The sequence below is a fragment of the Helobdella robusta genome, assembly GCF_000326865.2.
Source record: "Helobdella robusta unplaced genomic scaffold HELROscaffold_4, whole genome shotgun sequence".
Taxonomy (NCBI): domain Eukaryota; kingdom Metazoa; phylum Annelida; class Clitellata; order Rhynchobdellida; family Glossiphoniidae; genus Helobdella; species Helobdella robusta.
In genome coordinates this window covers 7,850,085-7,862,030 of record NW_008704902.1, presented here as the reverse complement: position 1 = coordinate 7,862,030, position 11,946 = coordinate 7,850,085, and the positions used below count along the sequence as shown (strand labels likewise).

The window sequence follows — 11,946 nt, the reverse complement described above, 5'->3', positions numbered from 1 at the left end:
GAGTAAAATTTGGAGGTGGAAAGAGATAAATTAACTAATTTGAGAATGATTTGGATAAAATATTGAAGAAAATTCTTTAAGTAAATTAAAAGGAAGTAGATCTAGAGAACAGGTTGTAGACGACATAGAATTAATAATTTTAGTTAGTTTTAAATGATTTATTGGAGTAAATACAGAAAAAGATTCAGTAGTAAGTTTAGTAAAATTATGAGAAGAAAAATTAGAATTAGATGTTCTTAAAGAAGTAATTTTATTTACAAAAATGTAATGAAACTGTTGAGCAGAAAAAGATGAGTGAGAGGATTTTTTATGTAGAAGTTTAGATAGAACAGACCACCTATTTTTAGATTTTGAAGCAGATGTTATAGAATTTTTAAGAAAAGTAGAGTGTTTAGAGAATAGTAGATATTTATAATTAATCAATTCAGATTCATAGATAGAATAAAAAGAGTTAGATGGATTTAACCTATAGGCTTTCTCCAGTCTTCTAACACTTTTCTTGGCTACTACACAAGCATAATCAAACCAAGGAGCCTTACGAGAATAGAGCCTATAAGTAAAAGATTTAAGAGGAATAAGCTTATCAAGAATAGAAGTAATGTAAATATTAAAAGCATAGACAAAATCATCAACATCAGAAAATAAGGTAGTATCAAAATGCAGGAGTAGAAATGAAGATGTTGGTGTTGATACTAATGTGTTGTCTGCTATTCTGCTTATGGATTTTTTTGCGGAGAAGTTACTGAAGGTGAAGCAGGATACAAAAATTTTAGAATGTCTGGACCCCATCTGTTCAGAGTTTGTAATCAGAGATAATTTGATTTCATTTTCAGCGGCTACTAATGATGATGTTATAATGGTAGTCAAGAAATCAACGGCAAAATCGTGTCAATAAGATATTATTCCAACTGACATCATTAAGAAACATGTTAATCTGTTTGCTCCTTTGTTTGACAAGTTTGGTTAATCTGTCTTTGAGAACTGGTCAATTTTCCGTGGGGTGTAAACATGCTATTGTGCGTCTTCTTTTGAAGAAGAATAATTTTGATCCTGGTGAAATCAGCAGCTACAGACCGGTTTCTAATCTCTGCTTTATCTCTAAGCTTATAAAACGGTTGGTTGCTAAACAGATCCTGGATCACTTGAAGAGTAATAATTTGTTGCCTGTTCATCAATCTGGCTTTAAACAGTGCCATTCTACAGAGACGGCGCTGTTGCAGGTTTTTTCTGATCTTTGTTCGGCAATGGATGTACAGAAGATATCACTCCTGGCCTTCCTTGATATGAGTGTGGCGTTCGATTGTGTTGATCACAGGATTCTTTTAGATAGATTGCAATATGGTTTCGGTTTTTTTGATGGAGTGTTAGAATGGATGAAATCTCATTTGGTTGGTAGATCTCAACAGGTATCATTTGGAGGTAAGATGTCTGACGTCAGTGGGGTTGTCTTTGGTGTGCCACAGGAGTCGGTTCTTGGCCCGTTGTTGTTCTGCTCTATACGTCAGAGGTATTTAATGTTGTTGAATCATTTGGGTTGACAAGTCATGCTTTTGCGGACGATATTCAAATAATAGTTAATAGTACAATAGATTCATTCCCGTTGGATATGAAATGATTTGTAGAATGCTTATCAGCTGTTGAATTATGGATGTCGCAAAATGGCTTGAAATTAAACGGAAATAAAACTAAACTTTTGCCAGTGAGAACATGGCAGCAGTTGTCAAAATTAGAGATAAACTCGATCACAGTTGATGAAGAGACAATTTTATTTTGTAACAATGCGACTAATCTGGGTGTGATTTTTGATTCGAATCCATATTAAGATGGTTTCAAGAGATTGCATGTATCAGATTAGAAGATTGAATCAAATTCGTGGATCATTGAACGTCTCTACGATTCAGACGCTGGTTCATGCATTTGTTCACTCAAGAGTTGATTACTGCAACAGTTTGTATTATGGATTGCCGGACAAGTCTATCCGTGTATTGCAGTCTTTGCAAAATCGTGCGGCTAGGGTTGTGGTTGGCGGTCGATGGGATGATCATGCGACACCTATACTTAAAGATTTGCACTGGCTAACTGTGAATAAAAGAATAATTTACAAAATTTCTATTTTGATGAATAAGGTACTCACAGGTAGTGCTCCAAAGTATCTGCAGGATAAGATCAACAGTGATTTGCCCCGTCTGACCGGGATTCATCTAAGATCATTTGATATTGAATCGGTTGATAGTTCCTGCTACAAACTTATGTATTGGTTCACGAAGCTTTGCTGTTTCAGTACCGACTGTCTGGAGTGGTCTGCCGGCTTCGCTCAGGGACACTTGGTTGATCATGACATACTTCAGAAAGAAACTCAAAATATTTTTGTTTTCGTTACAGTGTAATCTTAATTTTTTGAATTGTTCTATAGTGTTTTTTTTGTGTTTGTGTTGAATTGTTACAGTTTTTTCGCTGCCAGACAATTATTTCTACGTTTAATTTATTTTAGTGAGGACATGTTTAATCTTATGTTTAATTTTGTGCTATTTTTTATTGATGGCGCTTTTGAATGTTAACTAACTAACGCTTGATAAATCTTTTGATAATATATATATATATTGGGACGAGGTTTTCAGCTATGCAGATTTCATTGAATATTTTTGCCCACTTAGCATTAATTAACTTTTTTAAAAATACACTCAACGATATGGAATTGTTGTAAATCGTATTTATTGAGAAATAGTGGCATAATTTGGCTGGCTAACAACGTTGTTTTCGGTGTAAACACCATCTTTAGAGCTTGTGTGAGATACAAATATTGAAATAAATGGATATGTAAACCTATATAAAATAGTACCTAAAATGTTACGTGTTGTGATCAAAAACAGGCGAGATGAAAAATAGTAATATATGAATAAAGAACCATCTCATTTTTGTCGTTTTTGTTACATGAGCACCAACTATCAGAGGCGTCATTTGGGGGGAGGCAGGGGGGGCAATGNCCCCCCCCCCAAGAAATCAGAATTCTAAATTTTTGCTGTACGAAATTATTATGACAACATTGCAAACACTATAAAATAATTATATAAAATTATATAATTTATTATAATTATATATATAAAATATTGTGCTTTTTGAATTTTTAAATGTCAAGCGCTATACAATTTATTTCATTTGTTCCTACAATAATTCATGTTCTGTTTTAAATTATAAAAGTGTTAATTTTAAATTCTTTGTAAAAAGGATATATATAGGATATATAATTTAGTAATTTTAAAACTTTAAAAATTTTGAAATTTTAAAGACTTTAAAAATGTAAAATTTATTATCAACAAGAGTCAGAACAACACTGGAAACAAATTGTGTGACTTTAGTACGCGTGCGAAACTATGCCAATGAGCATAGAGTCTCGTACCAAATCCACTTTTGAGAACTTAAGACGTTTCTGAAACTATGCCAATGAGCATAGAATCACGAATTAAGTCTCTTAGATACCAGAATAGGCACCGATTATTCAAGGCTGCCTAACTGGTGAACCCAAGGCGGACTCTTTTCGAGAACTTAAGACGTTTCCGTGCCAATGAGCATAGAATATCGAATTAAGTCTCTTAGAGACCAGAATAGGCACCGATTATTCAAGGCTGCATAACTAGTCAACCCAGTGCGGACTCTCTTCACTCACTTAAAGATAAGAGAAAGAAACTCTATATCAAAGCAAAATTAGATTTTGTTTCGGGTGTAAAAATTTCCAAGGTATGTCAAATTAATAAAAAAAAACTACTAATTAAATTTTAAAATAATTTGTAATAATTTACGACGTCATCTAAATTGCAAAACAAACAAAAAATCGTGTTGTCACCTATCAAGTAAATTAACTTGCATCAGGCCCCCTATCGAGTGAATAATTTTGCATCAAGCCGCCTATCGAGTGAATTAATTTTGCGTTGAAGGACTTTGAAGTATTTTTAGTTAGTATTATTTCATAATTCTGACACTATATAGTTGTTAAAAAACTGGATGAATTTAGATAATAATTTTTATTTTATTTTTAATAAAGTGAACACTTTCCAGAAAATTCTAGTAAAAAAATTGAAAAGACAAACTTTGAATTGGGTAATGCCAACAACTCGGTAGATTTAATACGATACAGATAAAAGGCCAAAGCTTTCTTTTGGAACAGTTTTTGGTCTTGACTATACTGTATTGTACGTAAATTAATCTAGATAGTAAGAATTAATTAAGTTAGAAATCTGTTCGCTTTTTAAGTTAAATTATAGTGCATCGCTTATCTCCAAATTTGTAATCAGTTTCATGTTAGTTATTTTTAAACATTTAAATCGATGAATTTTATAACTTTCAAATTGTTTTTCACTAAATTTCATAAGTATTAATTTGCCGCAGCACTTTATCGATAGAAAGATAAAAAGACATATTTTTTAATTTATATATAGCAAAAATTTGCCTTTACCATTATTTATTTATAGTGGAAATTTGCAGAAATTTTATGATCATAATAATTTTTTACGTAATTACGAATCTTGTCTAAAACCAGTTTGTTTTATTCATTTGATTGGTGTGGTAGTGATTTGAAAAATTTGAGTTGTACTAGTCGTTGCTGAAATGTATAAATATAGACAGTATTGCTGTCTTGGATATTTTTAGCAATGGATATGCTGTGGATATCCTTGACAAGATTTTTGAAAATGTCTTATCGTTTGAGCTTTGTTGTAGTCATACCGATATATTCTGGGTTGTGGTGCCCACGTTGGCAGAGAGGTACAAATATGTGACATTAAATGAGAATGATAGAATTGCCATGATGAAATTGGAAATCTCTATCTCGTTTGTTTGTTTTATCTCAATTCGTCATTGCAATTTGTTAATTTGCGTTTGGATTATTTTTGTCACTAGGTTAAGTTTTAAACCGGATCTTTTCTTAAGGTCTAAGTAGAACTTTGTACCCCGCATAGAAATTTTTTAATTGTTTTTTTGAGATAAATTTTTATATTTTTTGATTTCTTGATTTGCTATGTGAATTTTTAAAAACTGACTTAAAGAAAATGAAACAAGCAAAATAATATATTTTCAACATGTACATTAATGTTTTTTAAAATTGTAGAATATATTTTACGGAGAAGAAATAAAAAAACAATTACCAAAAGAAACAATATATTATGAAGATGTCAGTAATAAATGGAAAATTGTGTTGTTGCAATTGTTCAAAATTAAAAATGTTTATAGGGCTTGTTATTCTCAAGGTTAATTATTTTTTACCTATTTTAAAATTGTTTTCTATAATGACATTATTTTGTTGGACTATTTTTGCATTGGTATAAAGACTTTTTGGAAAAAATATTAGTAGAAAATATTTCCATAAATTTATTCTTTTGAGACCTTTGAAATATTTTTATACAAACTGATATCTTTAGTTCAGCTAAGAATTTTTGTAACAATTTTTTAAATGTTTTGATTTTAATAAATATGAAATGATATAACAGATTTGTTAACTAAGAATTTTCAACCATGTAAATATAAAATGTTACTCTTTGTTGGGTAAGATTGACGTAAAAAAGGGATTTCACTTTTCACCCAATTATGTTTGTAAATTTATTTTAGATTGTATAAATGGCTAGAATGTATAAACATCATGCATTGGTGTTTGTGTGATTTATATAGATTGATGAATACCAACGTTAGATCGCAATTAATTATGACAATAGTTTTTAACAAAGATCATTGCCATTACCACATATTTTTAAATTAATTAAGTTATTGTTTATCGCAATGAGCATGGGTTTATAGGCCGCCTCCAACACAATTAATAACAAAATTTTACGTAATGGTTTCCAATCTGAAGTTTCAAGGATTGTATCATACTTGAACGTCATTTATCACAAAAAATTTAGTTTTTTCCTGTTGTGCCACAAGGATAGCTTCTTAGCCCACCTTTATCTTTTAATTGTTAATATAATCAAACAATCAGGAATATTTTTCTATTACGTCAAATAGATTTGTTTTTATATACATCTCTACCTCCTCTACCTTCAAACTTTAATTTGCACTAACATGTAAATCTATTTTCATAAATTTCAACACCTATCAAACACAGACATTGCTTACTTAAACAGAGGTAACAGCAACTCTATGAAATTTAATCGAAAACTCATTAAAAAACTCTGTACATTCTACCACACCTTCATATAAGGTTTACCTTAAACCTTATTTCAAACATTGGCACTTGGCGTGACCCTCAGCAGGCATTACTTTAATAGCACTATCAATTCACCCGACCACCACATTTGAGCCATTTGCCATATTTGAAATTTCAAATTTTTTAACATTTGATATTTTTTCTACCTTGTTGTCTCATTCTGTCAACGTTACCGAAAACTGAAACTGAAATTAGGAAAACGAAAAAATGGGTATAAGGAAACGAAAACGAGTACGAAAACAAAAATATTTAAAATTTGAAACAAAGTTGAATCAAAAAATTAAAACGAAAACTAAACGAAGAAAAATTTGAAACGAAAAATTTGTGTGCTGTTACATATTTAGTGTTTTAGTATATTTTAAAAATTTTCAAGATCTAGTTTACATTGTTTAACTTTGTTTTGAATTTAATTTTTATTTCTTTGTTATCGATTGTTATTTCTGTTTTGTCATTTGTTTGTGATCGTTGAACATTGAGTAACGAAGTCGTCGCTTATTTTTTTCGACATTTAACACAGTGATTTTGATTAATAATTTCAACAATTGTTAATTATAAATAAATTAAAAAATGAGTAAGCTTCATCGAAGTGGGATTGTTTCGATTTCATATTGAAAATGATGCATGCGCGTGTTTTTGCATTTTCTCAATGTACATTTTTACATATAACAATAGAAAACAGATGAATCCAACTTTTAAAAAAAGAATCTATTTTAAATTCAACAATTTTTTGATAAACGAGGTATAAAATCTTTGTATATTATTGTATGGCACAGTAATGAATGCTGCGTATATTATAAAATATTACGTCCGTGGCCATAGCATATTTTTTTTACTTTGTCCGCTCTAAATGCCGCTGTATTTATTATGAACTTTACCAGGTTCGCGATAAATTAATACTGCGACAAAGTTTTTTACTTCGCCTGCCACAAGTACCCATATATTCAAAAAATATACTAGGTTCTAGGCTCGACATGTTTTTTACTTGTCGATGGTAATTACCGCTTCATACTCTATAATTCACTAGGTCTGTCCCTGGTAAATATTGTGGCTTCTCTGGCAAAACATCCTAGGTGCATTTTGCACAATTTGTTTCTAAGAAAAAAAGGGAAATTTAAATTTTTACATCGTTTACAAATTGGAAGATATATAATGTTCTTTAAAATTTTTTGAAGTTTTATTTATTGGTATAATATTCCAAATAAGCGATGCCTATTTTTCAACAATTCATTAGCGACATTCACCTATTTTATATACTTTAAAATTATATTTTTTTTGATATAATAAAAAATAGTTTTGTTTTTAAAAACATTATTAAAATTAATAATGAATAATTTAAAAACTGAAACTTAAACTAAAACGATCAATGTTTGAAACAAAATCTACTATAATTTATGGTTTGACAAGTAATGCCCATCATTTGTTTCTCAAGAAATTACAGTATGTCTAGAATAAATTGATTAACCTTGTTGTTGGCTTAAATATGGAAATATGGCACCAAATTACGCCTCCGAATTGGTCGGACGGACATTAACGCTCGTCAAACCTTGTCAAAGAATTTTTTTATTTGTTTTTTATGTAAAAAATTATCCTCTTTCCTTCAAAATTTTAAGTCTAAAATTTATTCATTTTCTTATACAATAGGGTTTTTAACTATCTTCCGCACATCCTTACTCTGTTTTCTCAAATGTTCATAGCTAAATCAAATATGGAATGGCTTGCCACTAGAATTAAAATACAGCATACCACTCTCAATTTTATAAACGTAGTTAAAAGTCTTTGTTTGAGAATATAGGCTCCAAGCGTCTTTGAGGCAGTTGTGCGTTTGCGCTAAATAAGTTTGTTAATAATGATAATGAGAACTTTTTTATTTCTTCATTAAAAAATAATTGGATGTAAAAAAAAGAAAAAGAAAAAAGCCTAATTAATACTGAAAATAAATGCTAATAATGTGAATAAAATCGCATTTTTTCTTTTAGTATGTTTTAATTTTTAGAAACATAAATACAAAGTAGTTTTACATTTCCTGATTTTCAAGTGTTGTTTAAAGTATTTTTTATTTAGTGGTGATTTTTAAATTAAATTATGATGCAAAAGTTGAAAAATTTCTCTTAGGAGTTGGAAACCAGAGTTAAAAACTTCTACCCATAGGGCCGGAGTTGGAGTCGGATATATTTTAACCGACTCCGGCCATATTTCAAAGCCGTTATCTATACCAACTCTCTGTGTTACAGTTTTGCATATTGACAGTTTGAGTCATCTTAATTATTGAAAATGTCACTGTAGAGTTTTGTTGTTGACTCCTTGACCGCCTGAATTAATTCTACCGTTAAGAACTTTTGGACTTAAATAAACCCTGTTTTATATTTTTTTCAATTCAAACAAAACGTAATATACAAACATTGTCACATGTATGTCACATCGCGTGGCTTTAAAATGTTTATTGTTTATTACTGGCTGTTGATGGTTTAATGCGTAAATGTTTATTTGTTTTATTTAAGGTCTTTATGAGATGTTGATTAAAATGAAGCAAAGACTTGAAAATATAATGAATTCTTTGGATATGTTTTTAGAAATAAAACGTCAAGTATTTCCTAGGTTCTATTTTATTTCAAATACCGATTTGCTAGAAATGCTGGGCATGTCTAAAAATCCTCTCGATATGCAATACTACATCAGAAAATGTTTTAGCAACATTCACACATTAACAATGACAAAAGTATTTTTTATTACATTTTATAGTTTTGCTTATTATCGCTTGAACATCAAAACATTTTATTGAAATGTTCAATTTTACAAAAAGATAAAATAATTTTTATAGAGTTTTTAAAATCCTTTATTTTAATGTTTTTTATTTTATTTTCTGTAAAAATTTTGATCTAGTTACCAATGGATTTCATTAGTTTGTTTGTATAGTTGTTATATATACAATTATGCTGCTTAAAGGTTGGACTTTCTCAGAAATGGGAAGCAACTCATATGAATAGTTCTGACGGTGAAAGTGTAATGCTGAATAGTTCTATCAATTTGGATACTGCGGTTGAGGTTTTTAAGACAGCTTATTTATTGCAAGTTTTAATAAAAACCGTTTTTTCTAATGAAAATAAACCTTGCTTTGTTTGATTATTTAACAGTTTTTTATGTTTATCATCAATTGCGGGTTTTTATAAGTAATCTTCAATAGCGTATTCCTTCATTATATAAAATCTTGTCAATAGATTGCATGTAAACAAAGTATTTGGTTTTGTTTTTAATAAGTTCTGGCTTTTAGAAGTCGAAAGAGTTATGAAAATAACCATGAAAGAAGAGCTTAAGAAGTGCAAATCAAGCTTGAGGAAACATACAAATAAGAAAGATAAATGGATCAAAGAACATCCAGGACAAGTATTTATTTACTTTAGATATGCTCCACAAGTTATTTTTATGCATGTGGTTTAATTCAAAACTTCATTGTTATGACTTAGCAATAACTGAGGTAAAATTTTTAGTGTTGCAATTTGGCGAGTCAAATTCAGTGGACTGCTGACGTCACAAGAGCTCTTATTCCTACCAAAGAACATGCAGATAAAAAATCATTAAAAGTCATGAAAAAAAAACAAGTAATTTTGCCATTATAACTTTAATATTTATTTAGTGCAGTATATTTTTGCTTCAATATTATGTATAGTGATTGTTAAATTTGTTTTTAGTTTGTTAATCATAATTTTCTTAACTGTTCTTTAACTTTGAAAGTAATTAATGATATATTAGCTTGCCTTTCTCCATTTTTTTTATTCCCTTCTCTGTCGTCTTTTTGTGTATTCGCCTTTCTGTCACGTTGTCACGCTGTGATCTTTTTTGTAATTTTTACCCGTTTTTGATACTCATAGCCAATTGAAATTTTCAGGGTAATTATTTTTATTCTTTATAATGCAGTTGCGTCAAACGGAAAGCTATTTACACTTTATTCTACACTTGAAATTAAACTTTCCTGCCACAAAGACTGTACTAAACACAAACCACGACGCACATACACATCATATATGCACGCGCAGGCACCGCGTCATACGCATATGATGATGTTTGAGTTTCAGACAGGCAGCATTCGAACTATGCCATCGCGTATTAGCAGGGCGCGACATGGCACTTCTTTCTACAGACTGAGCTATCCAAAAAGCTTATCTTATTCAATGTGTATTAATTATATGAAATGATATTTAGTTAATTAATCAATTTTATCGCCTTTTCAATTGAATAAGTGTGGATTTTTTTTACTAAAGTGCTCTGGTGAATAAGTTTCGAATATTTACAATAAACGCGGTGAGTAAAATTTTCCGATGACAATGTAAGAATTTTATCAGCGACTTAATAAAATTGATAAATAAAATTCAATAATGAATGTAAACAATGATTGTAAACAACAAATGAAAAAATTTTATTCTAATGAGGGTTTTTTAATTTTTTAAACGTGTTATTATTTAATATTTTTTAACTCAAGACAATTGATGTTACAATTTTTTTAAGGCCATTATGTTGAACAAATTTTCTGAAGTGATTCGAAGCAGTGTGTCCAAAATTCAAAGACTTAAAGTGGTTGCTCACGTAACTATTGCCATTCATGCCAGAGATGTTTTAGAAAGGCTTATTAAAAATAATTGTTCCGATCCTCAATCTTTTGAATGGTTAAAAGAATTGCGATCCTACTGGGATAAGGAGTTGAATGAATGTTTAATGAAGCAAACGAACACAATCTTTCAATATGCTTGGGAGTATATTGGAAATTCCGGAAGATTAATTTGTACTCCGTTAACTGATAGGTTAATAGTTAATATATTTATATATATATATATATTATATATATATATACATATACAATATATATTATATTAAAGCCGTAGTCAGGATTATTTTCCGGGGGCTGTCGGAATATTTTTTTACTTTTTTTTTATAATAAAAATTCAAGGAAAAAACAAAAAATCCAATCAAATCAGCTTTTATTTATAAAATAAAAAACCCAACAAAATTATATAAACAAAAGAATTTTGAAAACAGATGGGTCTTGAGATCCGCTCTGAAGTTCGCAAGTGATGGAGAAATAGTTAGAGAAGTAGGTAGAGAGTTCCAGAGAAAAGGACCAGAAAAAGCAAAAGCAGATTTGGCAAAAGAGTGTTTAACACGAGTTAAGAAAAAGCGAGAAGAAGAAGACGATCGTAAACCGGGGCGTTTAGGTTCAATTAATATATCTGATAAGTACTTAGGAAATAATTTAGATTGAGACTTATACATGAACGTGCAAATTTTAAAAATTATTCTATATTTTATAGGTAGCCAGTGCAAGAGAACAAGATATGGAGATATATGAGAAAAGAAAGGGGCACGAGCAACTAGACGAGCAGCAGAGTTAAAAGCTTTACTTAAAGGATAGAGTATAGAGTCAGGAAGACCATAGTAGAGCGAGTTACAATAATCAATCCTAGATAAGACTAACGAAGTAACAAGAAGGAGAAGAGTAGGATCATCAAGAAAAGGCAAAAGTTTTTTTATTCTACGTAGATGAAAGTAAGAGCTTCTAGCAACACTATTAATCTGAGAAGAGAGAGACATAGTAGAATCAAAGATAAAACCTAGACTACGAAACTTATGAGAGACATCAAGAGTTTTAGAATCAGGTAAGATAATAGGAGGAATAGTAATTGAGTGTTTAGATTTATTAAAACAAATTAATTCAAACTTAGAAGGATTAAGTTTAAGACACATAGAATCAGACCAAGCGATAA

The 11,946-nt window shown here is 30.0% G+C and overlaps 2 protein-coding genes across 2 annotated transcripts in view; both read left to right on the top strand.

The window, feature by feature from the left end:
- The window catches only part of HELRODRAFT_67233 (hypothetical protein), a gene marked incomplete at both ends in the record, with an annotated part of 14,763 nt that extends 4,956 nt beyond the window's left edge, over positions 1-9,807 (top strand). Inside the window, 5 exons of the mRNA XM_009024298.1 lie at positions 5,102-5,240; positions 8,692-8,909; positions 9,137-9,235; positions 9,449-9,574; positions 9,679-9,807. Coding sequence (XP_009022546.1) covers positions 5,102-5,240; positions 8,692-8,909; positions 9,137-9,235; positions 9,449-9,574; positions 9,679-9,807 — 711 coding nt within the window. The remainder of the gene's footprint in view (positions 1-5,101; positions 5,241-8,691; positions 8,910-9,136; positions 9,236-9,448; positions 9,575-9,678) is intronic.
- Positions 9,808-10,900: 1,093 nt separating this feature from the next.
- HELRODRAFT_67352 (hypothetical protein) overlaps positions 10,901-11,946 on the top strand; it is a gene marked incomplete at both ends in the record, with an annotated part of 22,528 nt that continues 21,482 nt past the window's right edge. The window contains one exon of the mRNA XM_009024315.1: positions 10,901-10,986. Coding sequence (XP_009022563.1) covers positions 10,901-10,986 — 86 coding nt within the window. The remainder of the gene's footprint in view (positions 10,987-11,946) is intronic.